Source organism: Pipistrellus kuhlii, unplaced genomic scaffold, assembly GCF_014108245.1.
Source record: "Pipistrellus kuhlii isolate mPipKuh1 unplaced genomic scaffold, mPipKuh1.p scaffold_m20_p_33, whole genome shotgun sequence".
NCBI classification, from domain to species: domain Eukaryota; kingdom Metazoa; phylum Chordata; class Mammalia; order Chiroptera; family Vespertilionidae; genus Pipistrellus; species Pipistrellus kuhlii.
Genome location: NW_023425533.1, coordinates 349,388 through 369,570, shown reverse-complemented (window position 1 = coordinate 369,570; position 20,183 = coordinate 349,388). Strand labels below are relative to the sequence as shown.

Genomic DNA, 20,183 nt, shown 5'->3' with positions numbered 1-20,183 from the left:
GGATCATAAAGAGTGTCCTATGGGAAGCTACTGCATGCCAGCACTGTCATGAGCATGCACCAAGGAGGCCGATGGACCTTGAGCGTTAACAGGGCTTATGCTAGGCACCAATTGTTCATGTTGAGACTGTAGTGGCTCGAAGCAATTTCTTGACCTGACAGCGTCCAAATAAATGTTTATTGGACCTTACTGATCTTTACTGACCTTTGAAACTATATGTCTGCTACATGCCTGTCTAAGGACAAGATGTGTATCTAAAACTGAATAAAAGCGGATTAGACCAGGACTCAGTGAGTCTCTTCAAGAAAAAGGCTCCATCTGGCCCCCACCCCTTAATAAATCATATTTTTAATTAGAATTTTCATTTGTGCGTCGGCCCCTCCTTTGGATACTGAACTTTAGTGTGCAGGTCATGGCAATTGGCACCTGAACAGGGATTTTGAAGAAGATTCACCTGAGCGAAAAACAAAATGAAAAAGGAAAAGTGGAAATTCACCAGCACACAAAGCCTATGCCAGCTTTGGAGTCCCAGATCATAAGTGGACGGGGATGTTTCTGGAATCAGCCAGGTTATAAAGGGGAAGAATTGGAGTAAAGGGGAAAAACATTATTGTAGACTTTCAGCTTGCATGCTCAAAGATAAAGGAGTTAAATTATCAGAAAGTATTCTCTTAACAGTTTGTGCATATTATCATAGAGTATAATCCTTGGTTCCCTGATGCTAGAACAGTAGACCTGGGTCTCTGGAAACAAGTAGGTAGGAATTTAAGGAAAAATAAGGCTCAATACCCTTGTCATCTTGAACTATGTGGGCTCTTGTTCAAGTTGTATATTGCCCACTTCATACTGAGGATCAAAAGCCCATAGAATGCCAGGAGTGTTTGCCACCACTTCCTCCTCTTCCTGAAAAGAGCCTGTGAAGCCTGTAACACCTAAGGCCCCTGATCCTCCTCCTCTGGTGTGGGAAGGCTCAGCAACTAAAGAAAATAGTCCGTTTAAAAAAGGACTCAATGTTTTGTCTGAAAATTACCATATGATGCCTTGGGACTGGCAGATTTTAGCTAAATGACTCTCCAATGCTATGGAGAGCAGAATATGATAAGTCCTATGAACAACAGGCTGTGGGTGTTCACTGGGACCCCATCTGGTAGCGCTCTGAGCTGTATTCTGGCTGTTTAGTCCCAGGCAATGTAAAATATCTGAAAGATTCACGAACAGAACTCTGATTTATTAAGTCTTGTCTATTATGTGCGCTTGTCTGTTGATTGTTGTTTTATCCATCTTTGTTATTTGGTTTAATTTGTTTATTGTTAGTCTATTAAACATGCCTCTGATTTACCTTCATAGAAAAGAAAAAGTACCAGTACCAGGTGTACCGGTTAATAATGCAGATTTTATAATCAAAGAAAACAAGATAATATCTAGAGAAATATCAAAAGTGCTTTATTCAAAGTAATGTCCATCCCTAGATACACATTTCCCCATCTTTCAGGTAATTTGTGGATACAGTCCCAACATAACTTTTCTTGTTTTGAGGCAAACCATTCAGAGTCCCAATTTTCCACTTCTTTGTACATTTTGAAGTGCTGCTCAGAAAGTGCATGTGCCATCAATCAGAACAAGTGGTAATCTGAAGAAGAAAGGTCTGGTGAATACGATGGGTGGATTAATACTTCCCAGGCAAGATCTTTTAACGTGTCTTTAACTGGTTTTGAAGTGTGTGATGGTGCGTTATCGTGAAGCAAAATTACTTTGCCGTGTCTTCTGGCCCATTCTGGTCATTTTAAAGTCAAAGCATGGTTCAAATTGATTATTTGTTGTCGGTAGCGATCAGGGAACGGACCTAAGCCACAGTCTGGCCTCCCTCTGTGGGAGGTGACTGGGCTGATCAGAAGAAGGCACCAGCTCCATCACCCCATTACTGCTGCCACTGCAGCCGCCAAGGTGTTTTCATCAACACAGACTCCAGTCCCTTCACCAAGAAAAAATGACAACTTTCTTTAGGCATTTTCAAGGCGTGTCTGTCTTAGGATATGACATTTCTTTCTTTTTTATCCTCACCTGAGGACGTTTCCCTTGATTTTTAGAGAGCTTGGAACAGAGAAGGAAAGACAGAAGAAACATCAATGTGAGAGGGACACTTCAATTGGTTGCATCCTCCATGAGACCTGACCTGGGCCCTGGCAGAGAGAAGCCTGCAAACTAGATACATGCCCTTGATCAGAATTGAACCTGGACCCCGCAGTCAGCAGGCCAAGGCTCTATCCACTGAGCCAAACAGGCTAGGGAAGAATATGACACTTCTTAGCCCCTTCAGCAACGGACAATAGCTTTTTCCTCCAGGAGTGTGGTGGGAAAACCCTAGACCACCTTCTTGGATTCTTATTAACCAAGTTACCAAGAACACTGCAAGTGGCAGCGTACAGGGAGCTTAGCCAATGAGCAGTCAGAAAAAGGTGTTTCCCCTGTATCTCACACGCAGAGGCCCCCCTGAGTTGTGTCCGCTGGGGTGGGGGCATGCTCTGAACCGCAGGGCTGCGGGTGTGCTGACTGCCCAGATGCCCTTACTCCCTCTGCAGTTGAGGCCCAGGACTTTATGGGCCCCGCCATCTTTGTGATGGAGTGATGGTTAATTTGCATATTACTTTTATTAGATTATATATCAGGGCTCATACCACCCTGCCTGGTCCTTTAACAAAAGGAAATGCATATTAATTAGTTGCTTTATTACAACAGGCCACAAAAATCTCAGCAGCTTTTAGACCAGCCTGCCAAAATGTTATCTAAACAATTCTCAATCACTTGACAGCAGGCAAAACAGATTATCAAGGAAAGTCTCACTAGTATGTTACATATGCTTTAAGGGCCTAATACAGGAATTAACCCTTGCAGATCGATAAAGGACCATATCTGGCAAATGGATGTAACACATTATACTCCTTTTGGATGCCTTGGGGCATTGCATGTCTCTGTGGATATCTTTTCAAAGGTCCTACGGGCCACTGCATCTACAGAAGAAATGGCGAAATAGGTCATTAATCATTGCCTAGCTGTTTTTTCCATCATGGGAATTCCAAAAATTATTAAAAGTGATAATGGACCTGCGTAAACAAATTGTCTTTCAAACAATTCTGTAAAATATGAGAAATTCAGCACATTACAGGAATACCATACAATTCCCACAGACAGGCAATTATAGAATGCCAACATCAATGGCTAAAATCCCAACTTGAAAAACAAAAAGGGGGAATAGTGATGCTGGAGTAATCTCCTGTAGTAGACTACACCAATCCTTAATTATCTTAATTTTTTTCACTTGTAATGCTAATGGCAAGACACCAATGGAATTACACTGGTGTCATAATAAGTCAAAGGAAAAAGGTTTGATCAAATGGAAGGATCCTGAGTCTAGTTTATGGAAAGGTCCCAAGCCTTTATTAACCTTTGGTTGAGAGTATGCTTGTGTATTTCCGAAAAACTCCTCGAAGAGTGTAAGGAACATCAGGCTCCAACATGGAGCCGCAGAAGGAACTGACCAAACTAATAATGAAGACCTTGCACCTGGAGCCTAAACTTGTACGTGTGGCCCCAGACAGATGACTACTCCAGCCACAGACAGCAGTAGCCCCAAGCAACACACTGAAGATAAGGAATGGGAGAATAAGACAGATGACAAATAGTCCAGAGATGACCTGGGAGATGTCTGCAGATAAGGAATGTAGAGTCTAGGAAGGACTACAGACAACATACACTTTGCAAGAGTTATTGAGAAAACAAAAAGAGGGAGATGTGGAAAGCTACCACATGCCAACGCTGTCAAGAGCCTGCACCAAGGAATGCAGGAGGCCAATGGACCTGGAGCATTAGCAGGGCTTACACTAGGCACCGATTGTTTGTGTTGAGACTGTGGTGGCTCAAAACAATTTCCTGACCTGATAGCCTCCAAGTAAATGTTTCCTGGACCTTACTGTTCTTTACTGACCTTTGAGACTGTGTGTGTGCTAAGTGTCTGCCTGAGGGCAAGATGAATTAAAACTGAAAAAAAGCGGATTAGGCCAGGACTCAGTGTGTCTCTTCAAGAAAGAGGCTCCACCTGGCCCCTGCTCCTTAATAATTCATATTTTTTATTAGAATTTTCATTTGTGCATCGGCCCCTCTTTCAGATACTGAACCTTGCCATGCAGATTGCGGCAGTGACCCAAAAATCTGTATACACATTTTAATAACTGTTAGTTCAATTGATGTGTTTTTCTTTTCAGCCAGAATAAGCTAAGAACAAAGGGAATACATCCTAAAATGTTACTGGAAGTTTGAAAATGCAGTTAAAGTACAAGCACTGCCTTTATATTTATTCAAAGTATGTATACATTTTAATAGCTGATAGCTCACTTAAATTTCACTCCTTTTTAGGTTTGACTCATTTGAAATAATAGGTGAAGGCAGACTAAGACTTGAACAAAGAAAATGAAACCCCTAGACTTTTAAGGGGTATGGGATACATAAAAGGTAAAGTTTATGGTACAAAACCTATAACGGTGGAAGAATTGAGGATGCACAAATACCAAAGGAAATGCTTTGTGATGTTTGCTTCACATTATCAGCAGTACCTGGACCAGAACAGTCATCAATTTGAAAACAGACATTGACAAAAAAAATTATTCGTTTCTGTAGATTCTTTTAAATTTTGAAAATCTACTGTATGTTAATAAACACTGACTTTGTAATAAAAATGTGTATACATTTTTGGGGACACCCTATATATACCAATGATATATCTTATAAGGTGTTAATTTCCAAAATATATAAAGAACTTATTACATTACTCAACAAAAGGAAGACAAGCAATCCAATTCAAAAATGGACCTAAATAGACACTTCTCCAAAGAGAACATACTGATGGCCAATAGATATATGAAAAAATGCTCAGCATCAGTAATCACCAGAGAGATATAAATTAAAACAACAATGAGATATCACCTCATGCCTGTCTGAATGGTTATCCCATAAAATAAAAGCCTAATATGCTAGGTGTCCAGTTGACCAGTTGGCCGTTCAACCAATCAAAGTATAATATGCTAATAGTATGCTAATGCTGCTCAATTGCTCACTATGATATGCATTGACTCACAGGAGGCAGTCAACCATTCGCTATTACATACACTGACCACCAACAATGAAATAGTTCCCTAAAATAACATCTTAAGATTTGATTGATATTTCCGGAGCATTTCACTGGAAAGCCACAGAATATGCATGCCTTTTAGGTGAACATGAAATATTTTTCAGGAAAGACCACATGTTAAGCAAAAAAAAATAAGTTTCAATAAATTTAAGAAGGCTGAAATTATATCAAGCATCTTCTTTGACTACGATGGTATAAAACTAAAATTCAATTACAAGAAAAAAATACAAACTTAAAAACACACCAACACAAAGAAGCTAAATACCCTATTTCCCTAAAAATAAGACAGTGTCTTATATTAATTTTTGGTCCCAAAGATGTGCTAGGTCTTATGTTCAGGGGATGTCATATTTTTCCATGAAGAAGAATATGGTACACATTTATTGTTAAATGAAAATAAAGGAAATTTATTACCTGTATACTGCATGGTAGTAAGGTAGTTGTCAACACAAATCAGACAAACTGTGAATCCTACAATATCAAGAATTTACTCATTTATTCAATAACAATCATGTCATCATCTTCTGGAACATCATCATAACAATCCAATTCCTGAATTTCCTGGTGAATTTCTTGTGACTCCATTTCTTTCAGAATCAGTGGACCAAATCTCTCATGTTTAGCAATAGCACTGTCTTTAAATGAGTACTTCTTGTCAAGGTAGCCTGCTCGCAGTGCATTTGCAATGCAACTGTCAGTGATTTTCTCCCATGAATTCTTCACCCAAGTCACAACTTCTTGCAGTTTAGGTTCCACAAAGTTTCCACGCTGATTTCTCTCCATTCTATTTTCAATGTAGTCATTAATTTCCATGCGCAAATTGTCTTTGAATGGCTCGTTTATTGCAATATCAAGAGTCTGGAGATAGGCCGTCATTCCTGTGGGAATCATTATCTGATCTATTTTTCGTTCATGAAGAAATGTCTTCATGTCTTTAGCATGGTGAGTGTTGGCTGCATCCCAGACTAGCTGACCTCTTTAGCTTCCCCTCGCATAACAAGCAGCAGCATTAAATTGACCCACTTCCTTATAACCGCTAGTGTGGCCCAGGCTTTTTCAGTTTCAAGAATAAAAACGCCCAAAACATGTTCAATCTTTTCCTTCTTGCCCTTAGAAATGATTAAAGGTGGGATTTTAGTGCCATCCAGATGAATTGCCAAAATACAGGGAACACGTGCACTTTCGTAAGCAGTGGAATGTACACTAAGGAGGCACCCTGCTGTTCAATTGTTGTTTGAGATGATTGGCCCATAAACACTGCAGTTTCATCCATAGCAATCATGTTGGAAAGACTGTATTTAGAGAAGTCAGCATCATCAATAAAGGACTTGAATGCAAGTGCTCGCTTAATAACTTGAGTATCATCCAACCTAAACAATGTTGTAGATCTTCTTACAGACAGTTCACTTCGCTGAAGGAAATTATCCAGCCAGTGTTGTGATGCTTTGAAGTCTTTGTGGGCTATGTCAAACTGTGGTGCCATGGCAAGGGCAAATTCTTGAATCTGAGCCCTATTCACAACCAAAGCCTGTGCTCTCCTGTCAACCACCCATTCACAGATCAGGTCTTCCAGCTCGGAAAATAATGGTTGCCGACCTGATCCACACTTGCGCTTTTTAGCATTTCCCTTGTCCACTTGTTCAATGAGGTTACTATACTCTGCTCGCCATTTTCGGACCAATCAGATACTCAACATCTTCTCTTTGCAGAAAGCAGTAAGATTTTGGCCCCAAGAGTCTTCCACGATTCCTTTCTTGTACTTCACGGAGTAGCTTTTTCTTTTTGCGCTCATTTCTAGGGGAAAAAAAGGAATTGGGGTATCAAGGTGGGGAGAGGGAGATCACTTAAAATGACACAGGGGGGATCAGAGGGGAGAATCAAAATGGCACAGGAGAATCAGAGGGGGGATTACCATTTTAGTAACCCCTTTTGATCCTCCTGTGTCATTTTGATTGCCCCCTCTGATCCTCCTGTGTCATTTTAAGTGATCCCTCTCCCCCCACCACTGTGCCACTGAACACCTTCACCAGACATCCCCCCTACCCCTTTATCAGACATTTACCCCCTGGGGCCTGCCTGGGGACTGTCACTGGGCTTGCTGGGGCCTGGATCTGGGCTGGAGCAGGGTCTGCCACTGACTGAGAACCTTCAGTCATCATGAGGGCGGCCGCGAGCATCAGGTAGTGTCACCAGAGACAGACCAGCACTCACCACCTTCACTGTGTCCTGTCCTCTCTAATCCTCCTGTTCTTCTACATGCATCCGTGAAAGTCTCCTCCTCTCTCCAACCTAGCGCTCACCACTCACTCAGACCTCTGCTCCGCCTCCACACAGCAGTGATGTCAGGACGCCACATAATGTCACTGGTTGCTAGATGCCAGTCGGGGCGGCCCTAACGACCAGTTTATGGTAAATTCATTTTCATTCTGAGACAGAGCCTGGGGGGCCTTATTTTCAGGGAGATGCCTTATATTTCACTCAGAAGGAAACCTGTAAGTAGGTCTTATTTTTGGAGGATGTTTTATTTTCGGGGAAACACAGTAGAATTTTAGAGTACTTGCTACTTATTAAAAAAAGTTTGTTAAAAAAAAGTTTGCTGTTGTCCACCCCATGAGGCTCAGTGATTGAGCATGAATCTATGAACCAGGAAGTCACAGTTCCATTCCCAGTCAGGGCACATTCCAGGGTTGCGGGCTTGATCCCCAGTGGGGGGCATGCAGGAGGCAGCCATTCGATGAGTCTCTCATCATTGATATTTCTATCTCTCTCCCTCTACCTTCCTCTCTGAAATCAATTAAATATATACACTGAATGGCCATATTATTATGATCTCTCAACGTATAATAATATGGCCATTCAGTATATATATACACATATTAGGGGCCCAGTGCATGAATTCGTACATGGGTGGGATCTGGCCAGCCTAGCCAGGGGGAGGGGACATTAGCGGTTGGCCGGCCTGCCTTCTGGTCCAACTGCTGGTCAAGGGGACAATTTGCATATTAGCCTTTTATTATATAAGATATACACTGTGTGGCCAGATTATAATGTGTTCTGTGATCATAATAATCTGGCCACTCAGTCTATTTTAAAAAAAGGTTTGCTGTCAGTGTGTCATGTTACTCCGGCAGCAGGCTCATACATCTTGTGTCTATCATGCCCCTTGATTGCATTATTTTGTCTTTGCTGGATTCAATCTTGTGTTGTTTTATAAAGTAACATGCTATACAGGCTTGTAGCCTAGGAGGAATAGGCTGTCCCATATAGCCTAGGTGTGTAGTAGGCTATACCATCTAGGTTTGTGTAAGTGTATTCTATGATGTCCACAGAACAAAATCACCTTACAATGCATTTCTTAAAATGTATCCTTGTCAAGTGGGGCATGACTGTATTACTGGTGGAAATGTAAAATGGTACAGCCACTTTGGAAAACATTTTGGCAGTTCCTCAAAAAGTTAAACATAGTCATCACATGACTCAGCAATTGCACTCCTAAGTGTAAGTCCAAGAAAATTAAAAATATACATCTATATAAAAACACATATTTGAATGTTCATAGCAGCCCAAATATAAAAACAACTCAAATGTCCATCAGCTGATGAATAAACAAAATGTGGTATATCCATATAATTAATGGAATATTCAGCCATAGAAAGAAATTGCTATGGATTAAATGTTTGTGTGCTTCCCCTCAAACTCTGTATTTTGAAGCCGTAATCACAAATGTGATGCTATTTGAAGGTGGGGCTTTAGGAGGTAACTAGGTTTATATAATTCATGAGGGTGGAGTGTCCATGATGGGAATGGTGACTTTATAAAGGGATAGAGAGATCACAGCTTATTTGTGCTCACAAACTCCAGAAAAAGGAAGCCATCTGCAAACCAGAAAGAGGCTCTCACCAGAACCTAACTATGTTGGCATTCTGATCTGAATCTTCTAGCCTCTAGAACTACAGAAATAAATGTTTGTTGTTTAAGCCACCCAGATTATGGTATTTGTTATAACAACTTGAGCTAAGACTGAAAAGAAATACTGTTACATGCTAAAATATGGACAACCTTGAAAACACAGTAAAAGCATTCAGAAACAAAAGGTTACATATATGAGTCCATTTATATGAAATATTTAGAAAGGCAAGTCCATAGAGAAAGTAGATTAGTGATTGCTGATGATGGGGCCTGGGGAATTGGGACAATCTCCTAACAGGTATAGATTTCTTTTTGGGGTGATGGAAATGTCCTAGAATTGGTAGTGATGGCTGCAAAACATTGTGAATATATTAAAAATTGCTGAATTACACACTGTAAAATTATTTAAATTGTGAGTTTTATCTCAAATTTTTAAATTTAAAAATTATAACTTTTATCCAAACCATACTTACAACTATATATAAAATAGAAGCCTTTGAAATTATATAAAACTTAAAAATGCAGTTGTGGATATTTTCTGTCCTCTTCAAAAACTCTTAAATTTCAATGTAGCATTTTTTATAATAAGAAAGAAACTGAAACCAATCTAAATGTCCATTATTAGGAAATTTGTTAAATTATGATGCAGCTATCAGAAAGATTGATATATGCTGATTGAAAAAAGCACAGGGTCAAACAGTACTTGTATCTGCATAAGCTTTTAAAAATGCTAACCACAGAATAGAAATTGGAAACTTTTTTTTTTATGTTTTATTGATTTTTCACAGAGAGGAAGGGAGAGGGACAGGTAGTTAGAAACATCGATGAGAGAGAAACATCAATCAGCTGCCACTTGCACACCCCCTACTGGGGATGTGCCCACAACCAAAGTACATGCTCTTGACTGGAATCGAACCCGGTACCCTTGAGTCCGCAGGCAGACGCTCTATCCACTGAGCCAAACCGGCTTCGGCAAAATTGGAAACTCTGAAGTTTTAATTTTATGTCATCCTATATTATTTTAATAAAAATTTGAGAAAAAGTAATATTTAATTCCTTTTTGGAATAACAACTTCAAGTATTTAGATGGCTTTCAAATACATTAAGCATTCAAGTTATCTGTTGAATATAACATGTGCAATATGTAAGGAAAGCTTCTTTAAATGTTATTATCTTTTACAATCAGAAAATGGATGTTGTAATAACACAATCTACATTTTCTGATAGATTGTACTTGTGATCACAAGCAGCATTTCTAAACAATTTCCCACAAAGCCATTATACAAAGAGAAAAAAAAAAAAACACTATCAGGAAAAAAGCAATTCTACATACAAAGAGAATGAAAAATGAGAAATTATATTTCTGATAACATGACTCAAAATTATGTATTTATGATAATAGTGGTTTGTGATCTTAGATATATAACATGACCCTGATTTAAGGATACTATGCCTATAAGGACATGAAAGCTATTATAATGTAGGAAGAGTAAATTTGCTATATTCATGCATAGATGATGAATAATAAAGAGAACATCTTATAAGTATTAAATTACTTGAAAATCTACAAAAGGATATTAGCAGCATCAGAAGCCTAAAAGGTACATCAGCAAAAATAAAGGATACATATTTCATCTAGTTCTTAATGTTGTCAGAGAATTTGTATGATTGGAATAACACTGGAGAAATTTGCTTTGAAGTACAGATAAAAATATCACAGAAATTCATACTTCTACTTAGGAAGTAATGATGGCAATTTAAGGGGAGAAAAAACCTACCTGCCATTCAAACTCACTGTCTGACCAATCCCAGTATGTGCTAATAGAAGAAGAGACATCACTGCAGACACTCCCCTCAGGAAATAAGTCAAAAGAAGTGAAGTCTTGCTCATCTAAGAGGGAATAGCAATCATCTTGATCTCCAACAGAAACTGACGAAAACAGCTCCTCACTGCACTCTGAGCTGGCAACACTTGTTCCACAAGAAGTTAAGTTCCACCTTAAAAAAAGGAACAAAAGAAATCACAACAGGAATTACAGAAACTACCCAATTTAAAGATATTAATAATACATTTATGATATTCATGAGGAATGTGGGTATATTTTAGGTATGATAATGATACTGTGATTCTTTTCTAAAGAGCTCTTATCTTTTAAGGTTACATCTATAATAAAAAAAGCATAATATGCAAATGAACTGAACAACCAAACAACCGAACAGTAGAACGACCCTCCAGACAACCACATTATGACACCGACAGGCCCCAGACCAGCCAAGGCAGATGCAATGCAATTGGTCAGGAGCCTGGCCATCACCCCATGATTGATCACAAGATAGCCTGCAGAGGGAGGCCCAGGCCACTGACTGGCAGGCTGTGGAGGGTGTGTAGGGCCTGCCTCTGTGGGGGCAATCTATTACGGAACCCCGGCCAGGTGGGCAGAGCCTCGCTCTTTGGGGAGATTGATCACGGGGCTCCTGGACTGTGAAAGGGCACAGGGCGGGCTGAGGGCCCCCCTACCCCCCACAAGTGCACAAATTTCATGCACTGAGCATCTAGTATTAAAATATTTATGAATGAGATATGTCAGGGATTTGTCTCAACATAATAAGGGGTTGATAAATGAGTAGGGGGTACTGATAAAGCTCACTGCCATATGTGAATAACTTACACTGGATGATGGGTATATTGGGTACATTACATTAGTCTCTGTATCTGTTTGAAAATTTTTATAATACAATATTTTAAAAGAAAAAAATGTATTTATTTAGGGATAAAGTAAAACTTTCATCCATAAGCAAACATATAGCATACTGGTTATGAGTAAGCTCTGGAGTCAAACTGAGTTCAAATTCTTGCCCTGTCACTTGCCTGCTGTTTGATCTTAAGCAAAACACACCCTCTCCAAGCCTATGTCCTATTTTTCAAATGCAGCTACAGTGAAAAATGTATACAAAGCGCTTAGCAGACATAAAAAAGTGTTCAATACATGGCAGCTATTATTATCATTAAATAAAAAGAGTAGCCATTGCAGGGCAGAGAAAAGCACCAACAAAGTATACAGGTAGAAGCTCAAAATCAGTGCAGCCTTCTTATATGCTCAGCCAGCATGGCTCAGTGGTTTAGCATCAACCTAGGAACCAGGAGGCCACAGTTCAAGTCCTGGTCAGGCACATGCCTGGGTTGTGAGCTCGATCCCTAGTAGGGCAGGCATGCAGGAGGCAGCCAATGCATGATTCTCTCTCATCATTGATGTTTCTCTCTCTCTCCCTCTCCCTTCCTCTCTGAAATCAATAAAATCTTTTTTAAAAAAAAAAGTATTTCTTACAACCAATAATACCCAGCAATAACTAATCTATATATATAAAAGCCTAAGCGACCACCCGACCATCCAATAGGTAGCTATGACATGCAATGACCACCAGGGGGCAGAAGCTCCAACCAGTAGCTATGATGCGCACTGACCACCAGGGATCAGATGCTCAAAGCAGGAGCTGCCAAGCTGCAGTGACTTGGCAGCTGTGGTTCTCAGGTGATGCACCCAGAACCAGAGAGGAGGGAGCCCAATTCTGTGGTGCATCACCTGAGAACTGCTCTCTCACAATCCGGGACTCCTCAGGGGATGTCAGAGAGCTAGTTTCACCTGATCCCCACAGGTCAGGCCAAGGGACCCCATCTATGCTCTAGTCCATATTTTGGTACTTTTTCTGCATGAGTATTTTTTTTCAAAGAGTCAGCATTCTGCATATATTTTAGTGACCAGCTTTCTTTCACTTAGCATTATACAGTGAACATATCCCCATGTATATTATCTGAAAACATTTTAAAGACTATACAATATCCCATTTATGAAATGTATCATAGTTTATTTAATCTTATTCCTACAATAATATATACCGTATTTTTCGGACCATAAGACGCACTTTTTTCCCCCAGAAGTGGGGGGAAAAAGTCCCTGCATCTTATGGTCCAAATATAGCCTACACATATACTTTAAAAAAAAAGTTTTTTTACTTGCCCAGCTCTGTGTGGTCTCTGTGTGCTTGCCCGGCTCTAAAATGGTTCTAAATGCTGCTGTTTACTTTACAGGGTTGATTACATGTGTTTATGACTGTGATGTTGGGTTTTAATGCACATAAAATATTTTAGGACACTATTTGTTTCAGAATCTTTTTTTCTTCATTTCCCTTCTCTAAAAACTGGTGCGTCTTATGGTCCGGTGCGTCTTATGGTCCGGTGCGTCTTATGGTCCGAAAAATACGGTACTTAAGCTGTTTACAGTTTTTTTGGTATTACAAGAAATACTGAGATAAAACTTTTTGTTTATAATTATTAATCCAAATATATAATCTCTCAGGATAGATTACTTGAAAGTAAAGTACTGAGTCACAGAATATAAACACTTTAAAGACCATTAGTTAAATACCTTTCTGAAAGGCTGCACTGATTTACACTCCCCAAAGCAGTATATAAAAGTGGTCATTTCACCACAACTTTAACAGCACTGGAATTTTCACTTCTAAAATGTTTACCTGATGGGTAAAATATATTTTATTGATTTTTTACAGAGAGAAAAGAGAGGGACAGAGAGTTAGAAACATCGATGAGAGAGAATCATCGATCAGCTTCCTCTTGCACAACCGCTACTGGGGATGTGCCCGCAACCAAGGTACATGCCCTTGACCAGAATCGAACCCGAACCTTTCAGTCCACAGGCTGATGTTCTATCCACTGAGCCAAACCGGTTTCAGCAGAAAATTTTTTTTTAATTTTTAATTCTTTGATTATGGGAATGATCAAAATTAAAAATATCATTTGCTATTTTGCTATAGCATTTTTCTCTGTATGAATGTTTTCCTTATTGATTTTTTAAAGAGTTCTTTATGCATTAAGGATATTAACATTTCATTTGTAATATTTGTTGCAGGGTTATAATTTCTTTCTTTGTTTTTCTTTTTGGTCTTGAAATCTACAAATCTGTTTTCTTTTGTAAATTTCCAGTAGCTATATACTAGTAATAATATAATCTTCATTGCTTTGGCAGTACCCTAGGGAATTAATTCTTAAAATAATGGTTTAATGTATCAGATACTAATAAGGTACTGAAATAATGACTTCTGAAGAAAAGTCTGTTATTTACCTATAATTAGGTTGTTTCTCATTCATTAAATCCAGTTTTATTCTTGAATTGTATTTTTTCATTTTTTAACTTCTCCCTCTTATTTTGTATGACTAACCTTAATTCCAAAGTTATTAATTTACAAAATTCAGGCAATCCAGCAAATTCTATGGCACCTTTTCCATTGAGCTAAAGGTAAAGTATTTTATATCAGTGAAACAGACACAGAGATATATACACTCTAAACTATTATATAGTTTAGTAAATATAAAAGCAGATGTCAGCAAACTTTTATAAGTAGGCAAATTATAAAATTCTAAGAATCCATGAATATACCTTCTAATATTGCCTAGTTTCATCACATGCTTGCTAGGTAGGAAGTATCCTCATTTTTAAAAAATCAATAAACCTAGTACAACTCACCAAATTGCCCAGGTCTAAGAGAGCAATGTCTAAGCCTGCAGGCGGACACCTCCTGAGGGGTCCTGGACTGTGAGAGGGCACAGGCCGGGTTGAGGGACACCCCCCTCCCTGCCCCACAGTGCACAAATCTCATGCACCAGGCCTCTAGTTAGTGTATAAAAAAGCCATAAATCTCTGGGTGTTAATTTTGTATCCTGTTATATTGTTTAATTCATTTACTAGCATTAAGTCTAGTAGTTATTTGATGCTCAAAGTTACTAATCATCCAAGAGATGCAAATCAAAACAATGCAGTACCATCTCACACCTGTCAGAATGGCTATCATCAACAAATCAACAAACAAGTGCTGGAGAGGATGTGGAGAAAAAGGAACCCCTCATGCACTGCTGGTGGGAATGCAGACTGGTGCAGCTACTGTGTAAAACAGTATGGAGTTTCCTCAAAAAGTTAAAAATAGCACTCCCGTTTGACCCCGTTGACCCAGTAATCCCACTTCTAGTAATATATCTCAAGAAATCAGAAATACCAATCAGAAAGGACATATGCACCCCTATGTTCATAGCATTACAATTTACTATAGCTAAGATTTGGAAACAGCCTAAGTCCCATCAGCAGATGAGTGTATTAAAAAACTATGGTACATCTACACAATGGATACCACACTGCTATAAAAAAGGAACTTTTAGCATTTGCAACAGCATGGATGGATCTGGAGAGCATTATGCTAAGTGAAATAAGCCAGTCAGAGAAAGAAAAATATCACATGATCTCACTCATTTGTGGAATATGATGAACAATATAGACTGATGAACAAAAATGGATCCAGGACAGAGAAGCACCGAAGGTACGTACAATCAGCCTCAGAGGAAAGGCAAGGGACAGGGGAGGGGGGAGGGGGAGAGGAATGAAAGAGATCAACCAAAGGACTTGTATGCATGCATATTAGCATAACCAATGGACAAGGACACTGGGGTGATGGGGGCTTGTCCTGGGGGGTGGGAGTGGCCGGGGAGGGGTTGATGGGAGAAAAAGGAGACATATGTAATACTTTAAACAATAAGAAATTAATAAAAAGAAAAAACTATTCATTCCTTTTCACTCAGTAATCTAGGAATCCATTCCCTCCCCCAATAAGAAATTAATAAAAAGAAAAAACTATTCATTCCTTTTCACTCAGTAATCTAGGAATCCATTCCCTCCCCCAATAAGAAATTAATAAAAAGAAAAAACTATTCATTCCTTTTCACTCAGTAATCTAGGAATCCATTCCCTTCCCCAAATAGAAATTTGGAAACAAGATGTACCGTATTTTTCGGACCATAAGACACTCCGGACCATAAGACGCACCAGTTTTTAGAGAAGGGAAATGAAGAAAGAAAGATTCTGAAACAAATAGTGTCCTAAAATATTTTATGTGCATTAAAACCCAACATCACAGTCATAAACACATGTAATCAACCCTGTAAAGTAAACAGCAGCATTTAGAACCATTTTAGAGCCGGGCAAGCACACAGAGACCACACAGAGCCGGGCAAGTAAAAAAACTTTTTTTTTAAAGTATATATGTAGGCTATATTTGGACCATAAGATGCAGGGACTTTTTCCCCCCACTTCTGGGGGGAAAAAAGTGCGTCTTATGGTCCGAAAAATACGGTATGTTTTTCTGGTTACTAAACTTATACCAGTGACAGACCAACCTAAATAACAGGTGACTCTAACCTGAACACTAAGAACATTCAACCTTAGGAATCATAAATAATGGTGCCCAGAATCCAATAAATGAACAGGTGTAGAAATGTCATCATTCTAAGGCCTTTATCAACAGCATTATTTAAACACTCTCCAGTTTTCTTATCAGGCAACAAGAAGCAAAATAAAGGTAAGTCAAGTGTCTACCCCTTGACATGCTTTCCACTTTGAATGAATTTTTTTTATAATAACTAAACCCAAAGCAGAATATCTGTACTCAACAATACAGATATGTTTTTTGGATTGTTGCTCAAATTGGTGAATGATTTGATGTGAATTAAAAAAGTGACACTTAAAACTTCAAAATAAAAGAACTCCCTAAGAGGGAGAGTATGTGTGGGAGGGAGGGTGGGGGACAAAAAAAATCAATAAAATATATTTTAAAAAAAACCTCCCTAAACTTTACCCACATATATGATTTAGCTGTTCGCTTCTCCCTGAAAAAAAATGACTGGAAGCATATAGTCCTCCTCTCAAATACCATCATGGGGAGGGGGTAAGAAGGCAGAACATTCCTGAGCAGAAAAGATTTAAAAAGTAAGGTAGCCCAAGGAAGAAACAACAGCTGCTGTAAGAATTGCTAATTTTGCTTTCACTAATCTCTGCTCAAAAGAATACAGAGAAAGATACATTAGATCTCCTACTGCAATTCCAAGCCTTGCAAAAAGTGGGGGAGGAGAGGGAGGTTTTGAAAAATCAGGCAGTAACGGGGGGAAAAAAATGCTTGACTTGGAAAAAGTAGGGCTGAACGGGAACTTCCCCCTCCATCTTCACTGCCCCATTCTGCAAAACAATCTTGGTTTTACCATGGTCTCCAAGAAAGGGGATAGAAAAACACAAGGAAAAAATGGGGAGGAGGAAGCTGTAGGGAATGTACTGTTCTTGTTTCACGCCCCCATCACTCCAGTCCATTTTGGCAGTGCTAGCCCTCAGCCTCTGTCCCTACACTCCCTTGTCCTCATTATCAGAGCAAGTTAATTCTGAAATCATTTCACTATTCCGTGTATTTAACTTGATACAATGTTGCAAAATGCAAATATGTCCAAAAGTATTATTTCACACTATTTTCCAATGCCAAAAATCCTAAGCACACCAGATTTCATCAATATGAGACATTAATGTTAAAGTTACTGTATGGGTTAATAGGCTTTAGTGAGTTAGTCTAAGAAAGTATAATAACCATTTATTACACTGGAGCCATTAACTCTGTTCCAAGTTTTAGCACTGGCTCCAAAAGAGTGTCCCTGGTTTTGCCTCAGTTTATGACGTTGAACTCAGTCTTTTCTCTCTGGGCCTCAGTTTACCAGCATTTCCTTTTCAAATATGATATGTTGTACTGATGTTCTGGATGATTGCTTAACCTTCCAGATGATATAACTTTCTTTTAGGTAAGAGTCATGTTTTATACCAGTACATTCCTTGTATCTGGTAGAAGCTCAGTAAATCTCTAGACTTATTTAAGAGATGGCCGGGAACATACAAAAGACATTAAGATGTGAAAGGATTTGTTCATGCTCATATTATAAACTGCATCAGAAATCAGAACTAGACTCCTTAATTCAACTCCAGTATTTTCTATAGCTGAACTCCTCTCCTCCTTTTTCTCCACACACAATCCCAGGCCTTTGTATTTATATCTCAAACAACTACCTACATCAAAGGTTGGGGCTACGTGTAAAACATCTTCAAATCCCTCACATTCCGTATAACACTTAAATGCTTGCTTGAGAGAATTCTTCAAAGTACTCCTTTCTAATAAAATCAGTTAAAGGACGCACCCCCTGAATACATTTGTATTAAGTAAGCCTATCCAAAGCCTCGTTCCATCCTTCCACAAGGGGAGCAAATCAAGGGGTGTGCAACATGAAGAAATCTTCCAGATTTAAGCTTGTACATTTTGGAAGGCCCTAAAGCGTGAAGGTAACGAGTTCGGAAAGGAGAGAGAGAGAAAAAAAAAAAAAAAAAAAAAATGGTTTCCTAGAGCTTCACTAAAAAATGGGAGGGGAGGTGGAAATAGAGTTGTGAGACAGGTTAAAAATTGGGGGAAATAATATAGCTTTAAAAGTGCCACCTTTCAAAAGATCCGGGGATTAATTTGGAGCTATCTGAAACCCACCTGTCAGAAATGGAAGGGGTTAAACGTTAGCGGGTGAAAGAAAACGGAGCAGCTAAAAATCAAAGGCGGGGGTCTGGGATTCGCAGGGGGCAGGTGGGGGAGGGATAGAGGAGGAGGAGGAGCTAAGACCAGAAGATGAATGGGGAAAGAGAGTAAAATGCCGACCAAGGGAAATCGGGAGGGCAGGGTGAAAAGGGGGAGGGGAAGCGAGAAGGGGACCGGAATGCACGCTAATCCAGGAGAAAGGTGGGGGAGGGGCGGATGTGAGTGCAGACCCTGGGCGGAGCGCGAGGCTCGGGGCGACCCAGGAGTCCCAGACTTCAGGCAGGAATGTGGGCAATCAACCCTGTTCCCAGCCGTGGTTCATACCTGTTAGTGTGGAAGCGGTGGAGCGGGTCGGTACGATGGCAAGAAGACAGCTGGCAGCCGAAGTCACTGATGTCCAGGCAGCCAGGCTCCTCGCTTGGGCAGGTGCCCACCCCGCGAGGGGGTCCCAGAAGCGGGAAGGGTTCCTCGGGGGTCAGAAACTTCTCGTACGAAGTGGTGGCCGACGTCTCGTCGGACATGGCTGGAGATGGCCGAGCTCGGGCTACCTCTCCGGTCCCGGGCTGCTCCCAGGTCCACCCCTGCCCCCACTCTAAACTGCCGCCCTCACCGCCACGCCTGGGTGTGCCACCGCAGTTCACCTGCGAGCTCCACGCCCGCCGCTGCCCCGGGAGTGCGGCGCCGCGCGAAGGGGCTGCTCCGGGCCACAGCCCTCTGGCTCCCGAACCGGTTCCCCTGAGGCTTCCGCAGCCCACTCGGTCCCGGCGCCGCTGCTATCCAGCCGCCTCGAAAGCGCAGCGCCGCCGCCGCCAGGCCCGCCCACTGCGCTGGCCGCCCGGGTCCGCCCAGCGCCGGCCGGGACTGGAAGGGCAGCCGGAAGCCGCGCCCCGCGCCCCCTGCTGGAGTGGAGGAGAAACTGAACCTCCGCAACCGCACCGCAGCCACAGTCGCAGTCGCAGCCGCACTGCCCACTCCGCCCTCCCTGTGGCCAATCAGGGATTCCAGGCGCTAAAAGGCCCAGCACTTCAGGCCAAGCCCCTCCTCCGCTTTGGCACTGGCAGCCACAGGCCTTCGAAAAGGGACTTGGCCAAGGTAACACTGAGGTTGTGTGAGAAAGAATCCCGATGCCCTGGATCCCAGCGTACTAGATCACCCTGTCCCAATTCAAGTTATTTATTGAGCTCCTGAAGATGTGTGCCCAGCACTGTGCATTGTGCTTTAGGGAAAATGAGCTAAGCAGAGAAAAATCGTCCTTGCCTATATTTTCACCAAACCCTGAGAATTACAGGCAATGGCCTCCAGGGTACTCAGAGCTGCTGAACGCATAGAGCTCTTTTGTGCTCTGTGCTGTGGTTTGCATTAAGTATTCAGCTTGGAGTGCCCTGCCATTTCTTCCTTGTTAATCCTTAAAGCCCCGGCTAAATCGTTACCTGCTCTGTGAAGTCTTCCCTGACTCTCAAAGGAGACAGATATTCCTGCCAATGCTCCCCTAGAAAGGGCGCTTACCTTGTTAAATCCAAACAATTTACTAGGTGTCACATACTGTTCTTTCTTCCTTTTATCTGTATTCTAGACAAGGGGTTCCAGGTCTTAGGTGAATACATTTTTTAAAATATTCAGAGGAAAACACAAGATCGCTAAT

General features: G+C 40.7%; 1 protein-coding gene across 1 annotated transcript in view; it reads right to left on the bottom strand.

The window, feature by feature from the left end:
* The window catches only part of FAM199X (family with sequence similarity 199, X-linked), a 33,330-nt gene extending 13,945 nt beyond the window's left edge, over positions 1-19,385 (bottom strand). The window contains exons 1-2 of the mRNA XM_036460714.2: positions 18,866-19,385; positions 10,870-11,089 (exon numbers count right to left, since the gene is read on the bottom strand). Coding sequence (XP_036316607.1) covers positions 10,870-11,089; positions 18,866-19,062 — 417 coding nt within the window. The 5' untranslated portion in view covers positions 19,063-19,385. The remainder of the gene's footprint in view (positions 1-10,869; positions 11,090-18,865) is intronic.
* Positions 19,386-20,183: the final 798 nt, after the last annotated feature.